The sequence below is a fragment of the Falco biarmicus genome, chromosome 3, assembly GCF_023638135.1.
Source record: "Falco biarmicus isolate bFalBia1 chromosome 3, bFalBia1.pri, whole genome shotgun sequence".
NCBI classification, from domain to species: domain Eukaryota; kingdom Metazoa; phylum Chordata; class Aves; order Falconiformes; family Falconidae; genus Falco; species Falco biarmicus.
In genome coordinates, this window is record NC_079290.1 from 19,660,062 (window position 1) to 19,675,756 (window position 15,695).

The 15,695-nt window shown below is 35.9% G+C and overlaps 1 protein-coding gene across 5 annotated transcripts in view; it reads right to left on the reverse strand.

Moving 5' to 3' along the window:
• The window catches only part of MTBP (MDM2 binding protein), a 29,726-nt gene that overhangs the window by 11,427 nt on the left and 2,604 nt on the right, over nucleotides 1-15,695 (reverse strand). Inside the window, exons 5-16 of one of the 5 annotated variants that reach the window (XM_056332630.1) lie at nucleotides 15,418-15,476; nucleotides 14,375-14,519; nucleotides 12,760-12,874; nucleotides 12,070-12,204; nucleotides 11,215-11,309; nucleotides 10,355-10,427; nucleotides 8,553-8,670; nucleotides 5,751-5,924; nucleotides 4,496-4,609; nucleotides 3,112-3,276; nucleotides 2,627-2,720; nucleotides 1,092-1,247 (exon numbers count right to left, since the gene is read on the reverse strand). In XM_056332630.1, the coding sequence (XP_056188605.1) occupies nucleotides 1,092-1,247; nucleotides 2,627-2,720; nucleotides 3,112-3,276; nucleotides 4,496-4,609; nucleotides 5,751-5,924; nucleotides 8,553-8,670; nucleotides 10,355-10,427; nucleotides 11,215-11,309; nucleotides 12,070-12,204; nucleotides 12,760-12,874; nucleotides 14,375-14,519; nucleotides 15,418-15,476 (1,443 nt within the window). Of the gene's footprint in view, nucleotides 1-1,091; nucleotides 1,248-2,626; nucleotides 2,721-3,111; nucleotides 3,277-4,495; nucleotides 4,610-5,744; nucleotides 5,925-8,552; nucleotides 8,671-10,354; nucleotides 10,428-11,214; nucleotides 11,310-12,069; nucleotides 12,205-12,759; nucleotides 12,878-14,374; nucleotides 14,520-15,417; nucleotides 15,477-15,695 lie in introns of all 5 variants that reach the window. The other 4 variants (XM_056332628.1, XM_056332629.1, XM_056332627.1 and 1 more) reach the window with 4 other exon arrangements.

Consider the following 15,695-nt stretch of genomic DNA (forward strand, 5'->3'; position numbering starts at 1 on the left):
ATATTTTATATTATAGCCAAAATCCTAAATCATCTGCATTTATTAACTAACAACTCTGTAGGAGACTCTCAGTCTTCACTGCATATTTCCTAACTTGTTTGAATTCTCTGCTCAGAACATCTTTAGATTACTTTCAAAACTCCAGGAAGTATTTTACAGCAATCTCCAAAATCCTACAGAACCTTTCTCTCTCACAAACCCTCTTAATTTATTACACATAATGAAGTTTAAAACAGGCTCGAGGGCTGTATCCAGTAATTCCATTATACATTCTATTATTCAACATAAAAAAGATCACCAATATAACTCTAGATTGTTTTGCTTACTTAGCAGTCTATGGCACACTGCACAAATAGCATAGGTTCTGCTTCTACAAACACTATCTTGACTCTTATATACGTTGGCCTTAACTCTAACAGATGAAAATTACTCCACTAACACCTTATATCAATCTTCCTGCTGAAAAAGCAGTGGTTAATACACTAACACTTACCAGCAGACACACTAAGGATGAATACTTGCAAAGCAGTCGGAGTAGACAAGCTTCTTTTAAGGAGCACTTTCCCACATAAGACTATAGATAGGAGTGCTGGGCCAGCATCACGAGACACACAGTTAAGCAGGCTCAACTATTGCCTTTTTCACACTTTAATTGTCTTCCTACCTAGTCTCCCCTCCACTGAATGAAAGAAATCACACCAATAAAATTACAGTCATGCCACAGTGACTTCTGCTTTGCTAGAAATACTCTTTTGGAAATGGGCACGTATGGTGGCAGCAGCTTGCAGCGTAGCCATGGCAGAGGTCTACTGGCACACTTTTACGCATCAGGTGATTATTCTGTAATTTAAATGCATAGGATCAACATCACCATCTCCAGCCATTTCAGATTATGACAGAACTAAATAGCAAGACTGACAGGAGGACCGTAACAGTTCATTTCACTGGCAGGCATGTGATGCAAGGGTGTTGCAAGTTACAAACTCAAACCCAATTAGGCCATTCTGAGACTCTCATGTAGTCGTTATTCACATTCTCCTACATCAGTTCTGAGTATGGTCTTCAGTGGTTTTAATATGCTGGATTCATACCGCTTGGGAATTCGTAGTGGCTGAAGATCACCAACAGGTAGCCCTTCTGGTGTGAAATATTTCAGCAATTCTTTAGCATCGAGCAATGTCAATGACTCCCGCTGGCTATCTTTATGCCCCAGCAATTGCTCAGATGAATGTGCAAACACAGAAATGCTGGGGAAAAAATAAAAAGAACAATCGAAGTAATTTTTTTTTTACTTTTCAGTCTTTTCTTTAGTTATCTTGTTGCATTGGGGAAAAAAATATTAAAAAAATCACTGCTGGTCTCAAGGTTGCTCCTTAAAAACATTTATACAAATGCCAATTCTCTGCCATCCTACTGAAGAAAGTAATTTCTTCAAGGTCTTGGAGTTTAGTTATGAAATACACCATGGGAAGAATATTATTCATCCCTTTTTTCCATTTATGGACCTGTGGGATCAAAAATTAATACCCATAAAAAAGGGAAAAACCAAAAAAAAAGACATACGATATGCAGCAAAGGAACCATAAAGCCACTACTGCATGCAACTCTCCACTTTTTTTTTTTTTTTTTAGTGTCCTCAATGAAGTATAGTAAAGTTCTCTCTTTTCTACTGTTAACCAACATGCTACCCTGATTCAGGATAGGTAGAAGACAACCAGTTCAGAATATAATGAAATAAACAGTAATTGACTATGAAACAGAAAGGTCCTTCAGGAAGCTTTTCAAAAGCTAATTAAGAAGGAAAAACTTACCCTGTTTGCTTCTCAAACGCCTTTAACAAAGCAGAGATCTAATGTGATAATTTCCGACACACAGAACTCTAGTCTAGGCCATGGCTAACTGGTATTTGAAAGACAGAAATGGGATGGAACTGGCAGAGAAAAAGGCAGCTGGATACCTGGGCTCTAAAGGTCTGTCAGCAACAATGTTAAGACCCAGTGAAGATCATTAACTCTTACAAAAAAGTGAGAGCTAAAATGAAATTAATAGGCTGTATTGAGTGACACAAAGGTCTACAGGTTTCACTTAAACAGTACTGAAGGAAAACTAAAACTAAATATAAATTTCAAACATAAAAACAATAGGATCTTTTACTGTAAAATTACTTGAGACCTGATACTAAGTACTGACTATTTAGGAAATATTTATATTTCTATATATAAATATTTATGAGATTACATATTTAGGAAGTATGAGAAATATGTACTATCTTTATTATTTATGCCCCAAGGTGTGCTGGGAGGAAAAAAAAAAAGCTTTTTAATGTTTTTTCTACTATGGCTACTGTTTTCTAGTAAGCAGTGCTATTTTGGTAATTTAGTTTTGGAACTATGCTACTTTTAGCTAACTTTCAGCTGTGTTTTGTCAATAAAAATCAAATCAATACTACTTTAAATACCAGGAAAATACACCTTTGGAAACTGACAGACACTTAGTTTTGGCCTTAAGCAATGTTTCCTCTGAAAGATTATCAATACAATTGAAAACAATTTACAGAACAGCTATCAACATATACTGTTCCTCTAGAGAGGTGTTCACTGGCCACTACAAAGATGATCCCCATTACCTCATTTTTTGTTTGTTTTTTTCAAAGTTTTCAAAATTCTGAAGAACATGTCTTTCTGGCCACTCCATTGGATTTGGCTCCATTAAATCTAATTCTGCAAGAAATATATGGTGAATAACCCTTAACAGAAATAAATAATCTTATTATTTGAAGAAATATTATACACATATATAAACTGGTTTTTAATAAGTATATTCCTTCATATATATACACACACACGTAAGTATATAAGTAAAAGGAACACCTGCCTGGTGCTGTCATCAGAAATATTTTATGCATAATTTTTTTTTGTCAAGGAAAAGAAAGGAAATAGTTAATGCAAAGATAATTTCAGTTTGCAAAAAAAGTCTAGAAAGCTACTTTACTTTTTCTTCTATTTTTCCCTCTTTTGGTGAAAGACTCTCCTTTTAATAAAGAATTGAGAACAGGTATGAAAATACATCAAAAGAGAATAAGCAGTGTATTTTCTAAATAATGATAGTTACCAGAAGTCACAGCGCACGACGCAGTTTTCTTGGTAACCTTCTGTAGAACAGGCTTAGGAAGACTAGTGTTGCATAGGTCCAAAAAACACTCTCTTGTAAGCTCCAACAAGTTTTTGAACTCATCAGTTGAAATAACTGGACGCTGCTTGGTCAATTCCTTTCTCTCTATGAAAAGAAAAAGAAAGAAAAGCTACCACACCTGTTAAGTAACAAAGAATAATTAGCGCCTGCTAAAACCCAACAAAACAAGAAAATCCCCACCCCAAAACAGTAACACAAGAAAGTTAACTTGACACTTACTACTGTACTGTTAAGCAAGGCACAGGTGGTTTACTCCATAGGCAAGTGAAAAGACTTAGCAGTGAGAATACCTGAAAACCCACGTGAATCAACTTTTGACAGTTGTTTAATTTCTGTATACACACATTTCCGAGTATATCCAGGTTTGTCTCTCCCCTAGAGACAAACATCTGGACATGATGAGCCCAAACATGAAAAGCTTCAGTCTACAGAGCCTCCTACCCACCTACTTTTACTGCTGTTGCAGGAGTGTGGCTCCAACATAACTGACAGCCTGTTCTGGTCTCTTTGGTGAGAACATCAAGGGTCAGGTAATTCTCATATGGATTTAAGATGACTAGGAAATCCCAACTGCTCCTAGCCAGTCTTCATCCTAATGGAAATGGGTGACCCACTCAAACTAAAACACAAGCTCTAAAGCAGCCCCAAGCTCAGGGTTAAAGTAGTCAGGAATCTCAAAATGACTGCAAGTTGGCGGCGGCGGGGGATGGAAGAGTAGACTATAAGCAGAAATCGTATTTTCCTTAAGCTGGTGCTCTGTTAATGATAAAACACTTAAATTATCTCCACAGTATGCCATTTTCAATAATCTAGCCAATCTCTGAGAAGTGTTTTTTGTTTTAATTGAGTCTCTTTGAGCAATGGACTTAGAAAAAAATCAGGACAGTCAAACGTACTTCTCTGCAAAGTCATGAAAATCTACAGAGGATGACCTTTCAGTTATTATTATGAATGACGTATCATGATAAACATAACAAATCTCCAATGCATACTTCTCTTTCGCAGAGAAAAAGTTAATTACCACAGAATTATTCCAAAACTGTGCTTAAACATTCAACATATTAGTGTAACAAACATCCACCAACTTTAAGTTCAGCATACGCTTTTCCTCAATATTTAAGTGTCTTTATCTGACATACAATCGTGGATATACTACAAAAAGTTTCTTTTTAAAGCTCCACTTTTTTCTTCATAAAGCGGTCAACTCACCTCTGTTTTGCAAGGTGAGCCATCACATTCAGTTTGAAATAAAGGCCTTTAAAATACTGGTTTGAGACCTACCAGTTCTTTCCTCATTACTTACTGAAATATTCCTTCAAGGCAAACACTTGGAGACGAGACAGTTTCTTTTCTCTCTCTAAAATCTCCTCTCCACAAAAATGTGGCAGAGACTTGATAAAGTCAGCAATATGAAAGCCTGTACAGATTAGGAGAAATATATTATTGAGATTCTCCCGTAGGACTGTGGAGACACCAAGTCATTACTTCTTAAAAGACATAAACATAGCAGACATACAAATTCCCTGTTCAAAGGAAACAAACAACCAGATTTTCAAATATGGCTAATCATAAAAAAAAAAAGGAAATTAATTACAGCAGAACACTAGGGCGATAACTTGGAATAGATGTCTGACCAGTATTTCTGAATTTCTGTACAAAACCAATATGACAACACAATTAACATGACTTGACATTTAAAGATTAAAAGCTCCTAAGTTTGATACCAGGAAAAAAGTTTTCTCTCAGCATACAGTCAAGGACTTTCAGTCTATTGACACCACACTAATAGGATTTTAATTAGGACAAATGGTAAGCAGTCAGTCATATTGCACATGGATTTATTTCAATGATAAGGAAATAAGCAGATAAGATGCAGGTCACTGTGCTCTTTTTCTTTGTCAGAGTTACCGAGAGCAAATACACGAATTAGCAGAGTAATCTAGTACGTGTATTTGTAACAAGACTACTTCTCTAAGATAAATTATACATGCACGTATACTCTTATCTAGGGGAGCTGCTATGATATCAGTGCTAGTTCATATCCTAACCACTCTGCAGTAATATGGACATCTGCAAAGTAACTGAAGACACAATGATGAAATTCGATTTGCCTGCCAACCTTGCAGTTTTCATTTTAAATCATCAGTGAAATAGGCTTGTCAACAGATTAATTGCCTAGATTTTAGGTATGGGCCGGTGAGTCTTTATACCGCCAATACATGCTTTTTAAACTTTAAGTTTGTGCAAATTTGATTTGCATTACTATTACCTGGATGTCCCTGTACATTAAAACATTTACGACTAATTACAGCGCAAAGAAATGACTGACTACAACTTTATATACTCAATTTAAAAAACCCGGTAGTAGTAACTTGTGTGAGTGAGTAAGCTTTTATCATAGTTTTTATCAATTCAAAAAAACGTTGCTGAAATCAAAATGCAATATTCCTTGTTTTCTCCCTTTTATCACAGACTGGAACAAATAAAAGGAATGCATACATTTTAGTAGCATTTGCCTGCCTTGAGATACTCTTAAATAAATAAGTACTAACTCTTACTTGACTCTCTTTCTTCTGTTTTTGTCTTTAACTTTCCATTTACTGCAGCAAGAGCGGCTGTACCATTGATCTGGCTAGCTGAATGAATCAAGGTTGCTTTACATCCTCCAGAGCCATTGCCTTGTAGCAAGAAATAATACCGGCACAATTCTCCCTTCAGTTCAATTTCTGGAACTTAAAAAACATCAGGACATAACCATGAAACAACCTCAGGAAAACAGCTTTAAAACAAGCTATAATCCAACATCAACATTCTTTCACTTGCTTGCTTCTGATCTGTGAGAAATCTTACTAACATCTTCTTAGAAGACACCCTAACAACAGCTAGTATTTACCCCTCAAAAAGCTACAAACTGAAAAGCATGCAAATAAATGAGCTACAGCAGCAAAGATGAGTTGGAGTATGCTGCTGGCTCAAAGCTAGCATGTTACCAGCATCAAACTCCTGCGACTGTGCATTAGAAAGCAAAGGCCAGCTTTCTAATGCGGGCTATTCTGACTACCAACATGTTAAGTTCTTTAATTGTTCTTAGAAAAATCAAGCCTTTAAAAGTTATGTTTCTGCCATGAAACAATGAAGAGTTAGGCAAACAGCATGCTACATATGTAATGATTAGAGAAGGGTCTGTTGCGCTAGGTAAAAACAGGCACTTTTGCAGATGTGGACTGAAATAATGGTAAGCATTCACTGGAAGAACATGTATCTGTAGAAGAAAAGGAAATACTGTACATACTCTTCCCAAGGAAGCTGCATTATTCATTAATAAAAGTTTCATTCACTGCCTCACACTTGTGCCTAGACTGGGCGAGAGATAAACACATCCTATTTTTAAACACTGGCATATAGTATGCAGTTTTGAAAATAAATTAATGTAGGACTTGGTCGTAACAGTGAAAGCACTGTTTTTACTACCTTTTGCTATCTTTTTACATAGAAAATGTTTTATAGCACCGTAGATGTAGAAATTGAGAGAATGAGTACTTCTTGATGTACTAAGTTTTAACAGTCGAATCATTTAATTTCAGAAGATACTTGCAGTACTGTCTCAATAACTACCTCAAGAAGAGCTTGACACTTAATAGCATAATCAGTCTTTGTCAGTAACAAATATAAAGTGTTCCTTGAAAAGTTGAGGCTGGAATGAGAAGGGAATAGAGGGGAAATCCTGCTACCTCAATATATAAATCCAGGCAAAGAAGGAAGAAAAGAACAAGAAATAAAAAAAAGATTCCAGACACATTCGCACTTGTCCTCTTCCCCATTCCCCTAGTCATTTGAAGTATTTTCCTTTTCCAGTTTATCTTGGCATCTCAAAGCTGATTCCTCATGGGAAAGCTTTTCTTTCTCATTTTAATCTTAGTTAGTATTTAAGAATTACCAATTCAAAGAATTACACTTTCCCATAGATTGAAGAGATTAAGGGTTTGCAAATCTTTAATATAGTCAGATCAGTGGTTGCCACTAAAAAAGTTTTCATCTAAATGAGCAAATGTGTTTAAATGGCCATGATTCTCCCTCTATTCTAAATTTTGCTCAAGAGGCCTAGTAAGAACCTATTGTGTATTACTGATCACATTATTGTTAACACTTGTACAAAACTCTTCCACTGGATCACAGAATAAAGATCTTGGAGACACTGGGGATCTCGCACTTATTTGACTGCATCAGTACTATCTCTCCCATACAGTATAAATGCTGCTGCTGTGATCAGCTTCACAATCACACCCTCTCTGCTCTACCACCTCCAAACATGCAGAGATCATTTTAAATCTATGTACTGCCAGCACCCATTCCACAGAATCTAAGCTTATTGCACTGTTAGACAGTTCTTCCTAATCCTCTCAATTTTTTGCTTATCCCAAAACCTGCAAGAATGTCAGTCTGTCAGCCATTGCTGTTTACAAATGCCACATTCAGTTGGCAACAAAAGAAGTCACTGTTCATTGGATTCTGCAGAAAATATTTGACTGATGTATAAACAACAAAATCACATAGGAAGGCAGAATCCCGTATCATATCCTGTCCTAGATAAGTACTTTAAACACTGGGCTATCACCAAGCTCCTTTTAGCCTGATGTTTTCAAGTCCCTACAGACTTGTCACCACTTGTAGAGTGCCTCCACTTGCAGGGCATATACAACAGCTGGCTGAGAAACTCCACCCAGTTCTGATCTACATGGATTCTCTTCTCTCACTTTCTGAATCAAATATCTACGCACTGCCACACTGCCTAAGAGGAGTTGGCTGCCATCAGTACAGCCCCATAAGGAAGAAGGAGCACATTCTCAAATCACCAGTTAAGCACACTGGCTTTCAGGTGAATGAAGGCATCCAGAGTTTCCTGATGCTCTGTATTTTCCCGGGAAGAGGTTGAAATTAAATGCAAGTGCACTGAAGAACCTCTGGAAATGCTTAAGTGAGAAGGGAAGCATTTAAGTGAAGCAGACTGGATTTCCATCTGCAGAAGCAAACCTCTTTGCCCATGGATGCTACAACCATCTTAGAAAGGTGTGCAGAAGCTGCATCTTAGCTGACAGACAGCACACAGAAATTGTTTAGGTTTGCTTCCCTAAAGCTTGTCATGATGTTATTATCAATTATCCTCTACAACAAGTCTGTGTAGCTGAACTCATATTCACCAAAATCTTTTGTGTCAATGAAGATCGCAATCACTGACTTAACCTCATTTAAGAAAAAAAAGGGCATCCCAAATGTGTAGAAAAAACCCACAATGTACATATGTACACATACAGATATAACCACAAGAAAATACACATGGTAGTCATCTTCCTATTACCTACCAGTAATGACCTTGGGTTTCCTAGCCATATATTCTTTCCATTTCTTGGTACTCAGCTGGGCAGGGGATGGGATCATGACACTGCTTACACTACATGGCAGTGTAAATAACGCTCCCACCTAAATAATGAGAGCAAATACAGTACATGCAATATTACTGAAACCTGTTTACATTTCATTCTTCAGTTACTGATTTGGCATTATTTCAAATGCACTTTGACTGAAGAAAAACACCTTTACTTAACACTTGTGTCATTCACATCAGTTGAGATGGAATAGGATTTGACACCGAAGCTGTAAAAATCATGCTTATTTTTTGCTCCAGTTGAGAGATCTGTAACTGCTGAATTTCTATTTTGTTCATAAAAAAGTATTTGTTAGTATTTCATTTATCTTTGAAAGACAATTAAAAGTCTTTCAAATTGAAACTTTCAATTGTCTTTGGAAGACAATTAGAAGTCTTTCGAAAACACTTCTGTAGAGTAGTACCAAGAATTAAAAGAGAATTCAAAGATATAGTTGGCATCAGCAACTCTGCATTCCTTTGAAAAACATGTAATTTTTTTCCTCCCTACATATTATCCTTTTCAATTCATCAGGTTCTGGACTAGTTTATGTGTGTACATACATTTTAGGCCAATAAGCACCAATAGGAGAAAATGCAGATATTTTAATACTCAAATAATAAAGCAATGCTTTTACAGCTATTAGAAAAGCCTACAAATGCATAATACTTCTAGTAGTAGACTAAAAAAAATCCCTATGAGAAACTGTTACCTTGAAAACATAAGCACTTCAGCATGTGCAGACTCTAAAAAGTAGCCTGAGAATGTGCTTTAACGGTTTTGACTTTTTTTTGAAAGAGCTAGTAAAAATGCAGGCTCTTAAGATTGTAAAAGGTATTTGATCAAATGTTCAGTATCCTCATGTAAAATTACAAGTTACCTGGGATATTTACCAATATAAAATTACTCCAAAAGATATTTTTGGTACAGCATTAGAAAAACGACTTATTTCTTTTCTGGCTAAGCATTAAGAAAAATGGAGTGGCAGGAGAGGAAAAAAGTTACTAAAAACCTAAATAACAAGCTGAAGATGAAACACACAGCCTAATAATGGAATACCATCTCCACGGTAAATAAAGAACATAAGTTATTCATTATAACTATATCAGCATTTTCACATTGTGGGTTCTGTTTTGATTGGCATAGATTCATTTTAGAAACACTAAAAAAACCTATTTCCTAAACAAGCATACATCATCTTAAACATTCAGGGAAAACATCTTCAAACTAATCCTGTAGCTATGAATAATCATACTATCATTTCAGGTTGGGGGCGAGGAGTCTTGCAAATTTATGTTTCAAGAAGTCTCTTTATCCCAAATCAGAATGAAAAAGCAGAACATGCACAAGCAAAGTAAAAAAGCTCACCATTTCAGACTAAGACTAGCTAGATACATTTTATAGGTTGCACACATACCTGCCTTTTGCTAAAAAAAAAAAATAAATAATAAATAGTTGAATTATGATAGCACGTAAGTTACCTGTCAGGATAAGATTAAAAGTTACAAAACATTTTAGGAGATTAAAACTTAGCTAAGGTAAAGAGAAAAGTGTTCAGTGGGCTTACAAATCATCGCAACCTGTACAGCATGCACCTTTAAAAGCCAAATTTACTTTAGAACTAAATATTGAAGGAACGTACACAGAGACTAGGTTTAAAAATATTATCCTTGTATCTTTTACAAGCAATATACATATCTTCATTTTTCTGCTATAGCTCAATAGAAATAAGTTTTTACCTTCCCAGAGACAAAAGAAATCTGGTCCAAAAGCAGAGTGGATGTTTCCTTGATACTCTTTCTTGCCAGGCTCCTGAACAGACCCGTTTAAGGAACATCATCTTCACAAAGAACTGTATGCATCTCTATTCTACAAATCATGTTAGCATCGTATTTCAAATAAGGCCCGCAAATGCCTAATATTTGATACTCCAGCACCACAAAATATAGGAAACACACCTTTCTAGGCAAACTTGTAGCCTTGGAAATGTTACATGACGATATAAACCACTGACATCTTTAATATAGGCAGGCTTAAACAAATTTATGTATTCAAAGTCCCGGCAGGTTTATACAGCCTAAGTTACTATCGTTACACCAAGACTAGTATCAAAGTACATAAATTTAAAACCAATAGGCATACACCTTGAGATCTCTGCAGCATATGCAACTCAAGAGAAAACTCCTCTGCTGTATCTTGCCACAGATTTTGCACCTACACAACAAACCCACAATTTTTGGAAAAATGTTTCTATATTGTGAAGCACACTACGTATGTTAATAAAGCTTGTTTGTTGGGTTTTTTTTTAAACTTACACAGCACTACACATATCTCTGTTCTTTTCCCACAAATAGCATACAGATCATCAGACAAGGTATACGTGCAATAATACAAAAAATAGCTGGTTATTGTTGCTGTAATTTACATTTCAATATTAAAAAATTCCAGTTGTGAAGAATCACTATGTCTATTTTGGCACACTAGAGTGGAATGAGCCCTTGCCAATCCTCATGTATTGCCTGCATGGGTAGATCCCGATCGTTTTCTTTCTACTATAGACCATTAACAGCAGTAGTTTAGATCCTTAAAAAAAGGATACAGCTCAAACTCCAGATCCGATATAAAAAAGGAAGGTAGATCAGAGAGCACCACCATCTGTAAAAACTCTAGTGCAGGACCATAGTAATGAAAAACCTGAAAAGAGATCAAACAAAAAAATCTGTAACACTATATATGATGTTACCTCAGTAGAACTTCCTCAAGAGCTTTGCGGGAGGCATTTGCTTTACAAGTACATCTGGAAGAGGTATAAAGGAATATAAAGAGAAAAACATTTCACAATACCATATTAAACATAATTATATAAAAAACAAGGAAGGTATTTAATTCCGTTTAATAAAGCTTACTTTGTAAGATGTCAACCGTATGCATCCAAAGGGTTGTAACTCTTATTCAAATTCAAAGAAAAATAAGATCTACCAGGAATAGACAAATACAGTCTAAAATGTACATACTTTAACAATGAAAATAAACACTCATTTTTGTTTTCATCAACAAACGTGATTCTGGAATTCCCATCAAATAATCTACTTCCAGTGGAAAACATAAAATAGCAACATTATTTAAAAACAAACAAACAACAGCCTTTTAAAATGAAGTAGACAAGGTTAGATAATTCATAAATAAATTATATATTTTGAGTGTTAATATTGAACAAAGTCTTAATTTCTACTTGGAAGTAATTTTGGCATCGCATTCCTAAGAGCAAACAGACGAAATTTTAAAGACCTGTTCTGAGAACACACACGAACAAAAGAAGTATTCCTCAATCTTATGCAATCATTGCTTTTACGTTTAATTTTCAGTTCTGACTAAGGTTCTCCCAATTACTCATTTTCTCAGGAAAGTAAAACATATAATTCTAGTGGCTCAAAGAAAGATCAAGAATACTTGCCTCTGGCAAAGCATCAGTATTCCTTGATTGTCGCTCTCTTTTAACAGCAAAGAAAGAACTTAAATGTGATGTGCTGAATGTCTTTGCTGAAGTGCTCTTCATACAAAATTCTGGAAACCTAACTTCTGATCCAAACTGGAGGAAGGGGAGAAAAAAAGACAACACATTTATTATGTGTCAAGAGAGAAAAATTGTTTCTCTTCAGTCACTTATGCGTATTACTATTTTAAACAATTAGGATCATATTTGTTTCCAGCAGATCTATAGAACTAGATAAAATTAGAATAGCAACTACTATAACTAAAACCTTAGTATTGAAAATGTGTATGTCTTTCAGAATCACAAATTAGATGTGCTTGCAAACAATGACTTAAAGAGTTACATGATAATGATTGTGACGGATGCAAAACAGTCTAATTTTGAACTAGAAGTTCTAAGGCAAATATTTCAGAGAAGAGTGTCTGGATTTCTGAAATTCAGATCTTGAGGCCTTGATCTCCTTTGTTCTTTCATTACACTAAAAAGCAGGCTGTTCCCCCACCCAACCAGATACATTGCACATTACCTCTCTGAATTAAATTGTCAAACCCAAGTTTGGCTTAAAGCATAAAATGACTGTACAATACATGCTTTAAATTATATACTCCGATGCTTTTAAAAAATAACCATAACTGAAAAAAGTTATTTTACCTTTCTTTCCCATATATGAATCTTTCCTCTCCAGAGTTCTTTTCTATCAATAATATTCATGACATTATCTGAGGATACAAAGTCTGCTGAGAGATAGTCTGCAATCTTTTGCCAGCTACTGTAAAAATAAGGAAGATTTAATCCTGCCGAATGCAGTATTACAAATTAACATAAGCAGTGCAATTTGACTGAATTTACCTATTACCTCTTAGCACTGAATAGTCTTGTGTGTGTTAAGACAGACATATATATAGCTTTATATTCCACAAAGTAAAAAATGTTACAGACTTGTTGCTTCAGGCTCTGTAAAAGACATTGTTCATATGCTCCATGAACGTGACATCAAAGAACTTTGAGAGACATCAAACAAGACCAGTAGTGGCAAGCTGCAGGCATACCACAGTAAAGTTGCTAGAAGCTGAAGCAAAGCCAGGTAGCCATCACCAGGGCTACCACTGGCCCATCAAGATGGTATGTAGTTAGCCTTGTAAGTAGAGATAGGACTACAGAACAAATATTACCAAAATTCAACAACAGAGAGAGAGAACAGTCACTATCTGTGGGTCCTGCTGGCAGTCTGTCTTCTAAGAGAGATCAGCACCATCAGCAGAACAGGAAGAATAAGTGAGAGAACTTTCATCGGAGAAACTATTTGCCCAAATGACCTCATTTTACATAAAAGGCAGCAGAAAAATTTATTCAATCAAAAGCTGGCTGCACAGGAAGGTAATCAATGAGCACTGAGACCAAACACTCATGGAAGTTACCGCTATAATTTTATCTTCCTCCATATACCTTCAGAAGTACTACATAGCAGGTATATTGCTTATTGTATCCAAGGACTGAGCACTGAACTTTTTAATTTTAATCAGTTTTATTAATTTAGGATTAAGCTTAACCACATATTCTATGAAGTAAACTTCAATCTTTTGGGTGTGGAGGGGAAATAGAGAAGACCTTGCAGTTAGTCAATATCCACACAATAATTTTCTGCACAGGGAAAAGAACAAAAACAAAACAGAAAAAGCACTGTGGTTTATACTGAGACATAGCATGGCCTAATTAGAGGAGGACAGTAAGGAAATTACTGGACTTAATTTCAAATTGAATTAATAGTTTCAGTGTTAAGACTCTTGAGAAACATAGAGGAAGTAATTGAGCATTTATACTCTTATTTTCAAAAGGGACAAACCAGACAATTATTTTTTTCTACCCAAAATGTAATACCAAAGGTAATATAAAGCCAGAGTTACACACAAAAACTGGAAAACGACAATCAACACAAGTCATTATGTAGCATTGTACAACAATAAAACCATCATATGGGCGCTGAAGCTACTAGCGATGGAAAGGAAAGAGAAAATATTTTACCTTCTGCTCTCGTAGAAACAGGAACTTCAGAAGACTTGCTTTTTTGCCTGCCCCTCTGGTCAGGGCATGCATTTACAATAAATCAGCATGAGTAATTCCTCCCCTCAAACAATAGGAGACAAATCTATGTATTTTCAAAGTATGCATGTAAAGTGCTCAAGACACTCGTTTTATTTTAACCACTGACATATACTAACACAAAACAAGAATGACCTTGTTGATAGACCTAAAATAAACGGCATACCCTTTAGAGTCATTTGCTGCAATAGTGATTTGTGCGGAGTGCCATTCTCTCAGGTGTTTCAGGGCACCAATAGCTGGTAAGCAGTCTTTTAGCTTGGGTCCATCTTGTTCAACTGCCTGCAGTATTACATCAACCATTGCTCTGCCTATAAAAGCAGGTATATATGACTTAAAGTACCATTATTCAGTAAATGATTCAGTCATTTAAAGACAGAAAAGTACTGATTATCACTGACTGCACTAAAATGGGCTTAAAGATCAACTTCAAGTACCTCCAGCAAGACTGAAAACACTTCTCGTGCATTCTAGCTCATCTCTTGCCACTCCTCTTAGATTAACACAAAATAAAGTATTTTCCTGTTTGCTCAGTTACAGCAGTTCCACACCTTTCCCCTCTCTCACTCAGCACTGTTTGGCAGACCAGAGTTGTCTCCAGTACAACTACGCTATGTCATTTTCCTCTTTTTAACACCTCTAGACTGCAATTTCTCATTCTTTCCGCATTCAGTTCCTTTGCTATCCCAGATCAACTGCTGCAACACCGTGTAACCCTAACACACAAGGTGATATCATCTCCGGTTTACAAAATCTGAATCCAATAGTTTCAATCTATGCTCCTTCACAGCTTCTTAACTCCCACCCACAAACAATCAGCTTCAGCTGGCAAAAAAAGCCTGAGGTCAACATCTTTCACTTTTTTTCATAAAGCTTTCTGCAGCTGCATGTTGACTTCCATATTACTTACTGCCTATGACTACTTCGGTGCCAATTCAGATGGAAAAATTAATTATATAAATAGATACCTTATTAACAGCTACCTCTATTGAAATACAGCCTTCCAAAGAAACAAGCAGCAAACTGCTCTGTAAGATGATTTGCAATGCAGGTCATGCTCAAGTTCCTTAAACTACTTGCAAGAGCTGCATGTAAGTCAATACAACTAATATCCTCTGAATTTTTCCATGCAACTATGATTTTACCAGCTGAGTTTTTAGAGTCATAACTAACAAGAAAAACAAAGACTCCTTTTTTAAGAGAGATTACCTGGGGCAGGCAGTTTATCAGCTAACTGATGCAAACTTTCTGCAGCTTCATCATAGATACTGAAGATGAGGAGCAACATGGTTGGAAACAAAATATAAACAAAGTCATTTAGAAACAAAAAGATACAACTAACAAATACTACCTGATGTAAGTCTTGTATCTTTACAATTCTGCACAAATATGCCTAGGCAATGAGATATACTAATCGCCCCTTTTACTGAGGCAGAAGTAGGCTAAATGACTTCAAAACAACCTGCAGTAAAACTGGGGGTAGGAGT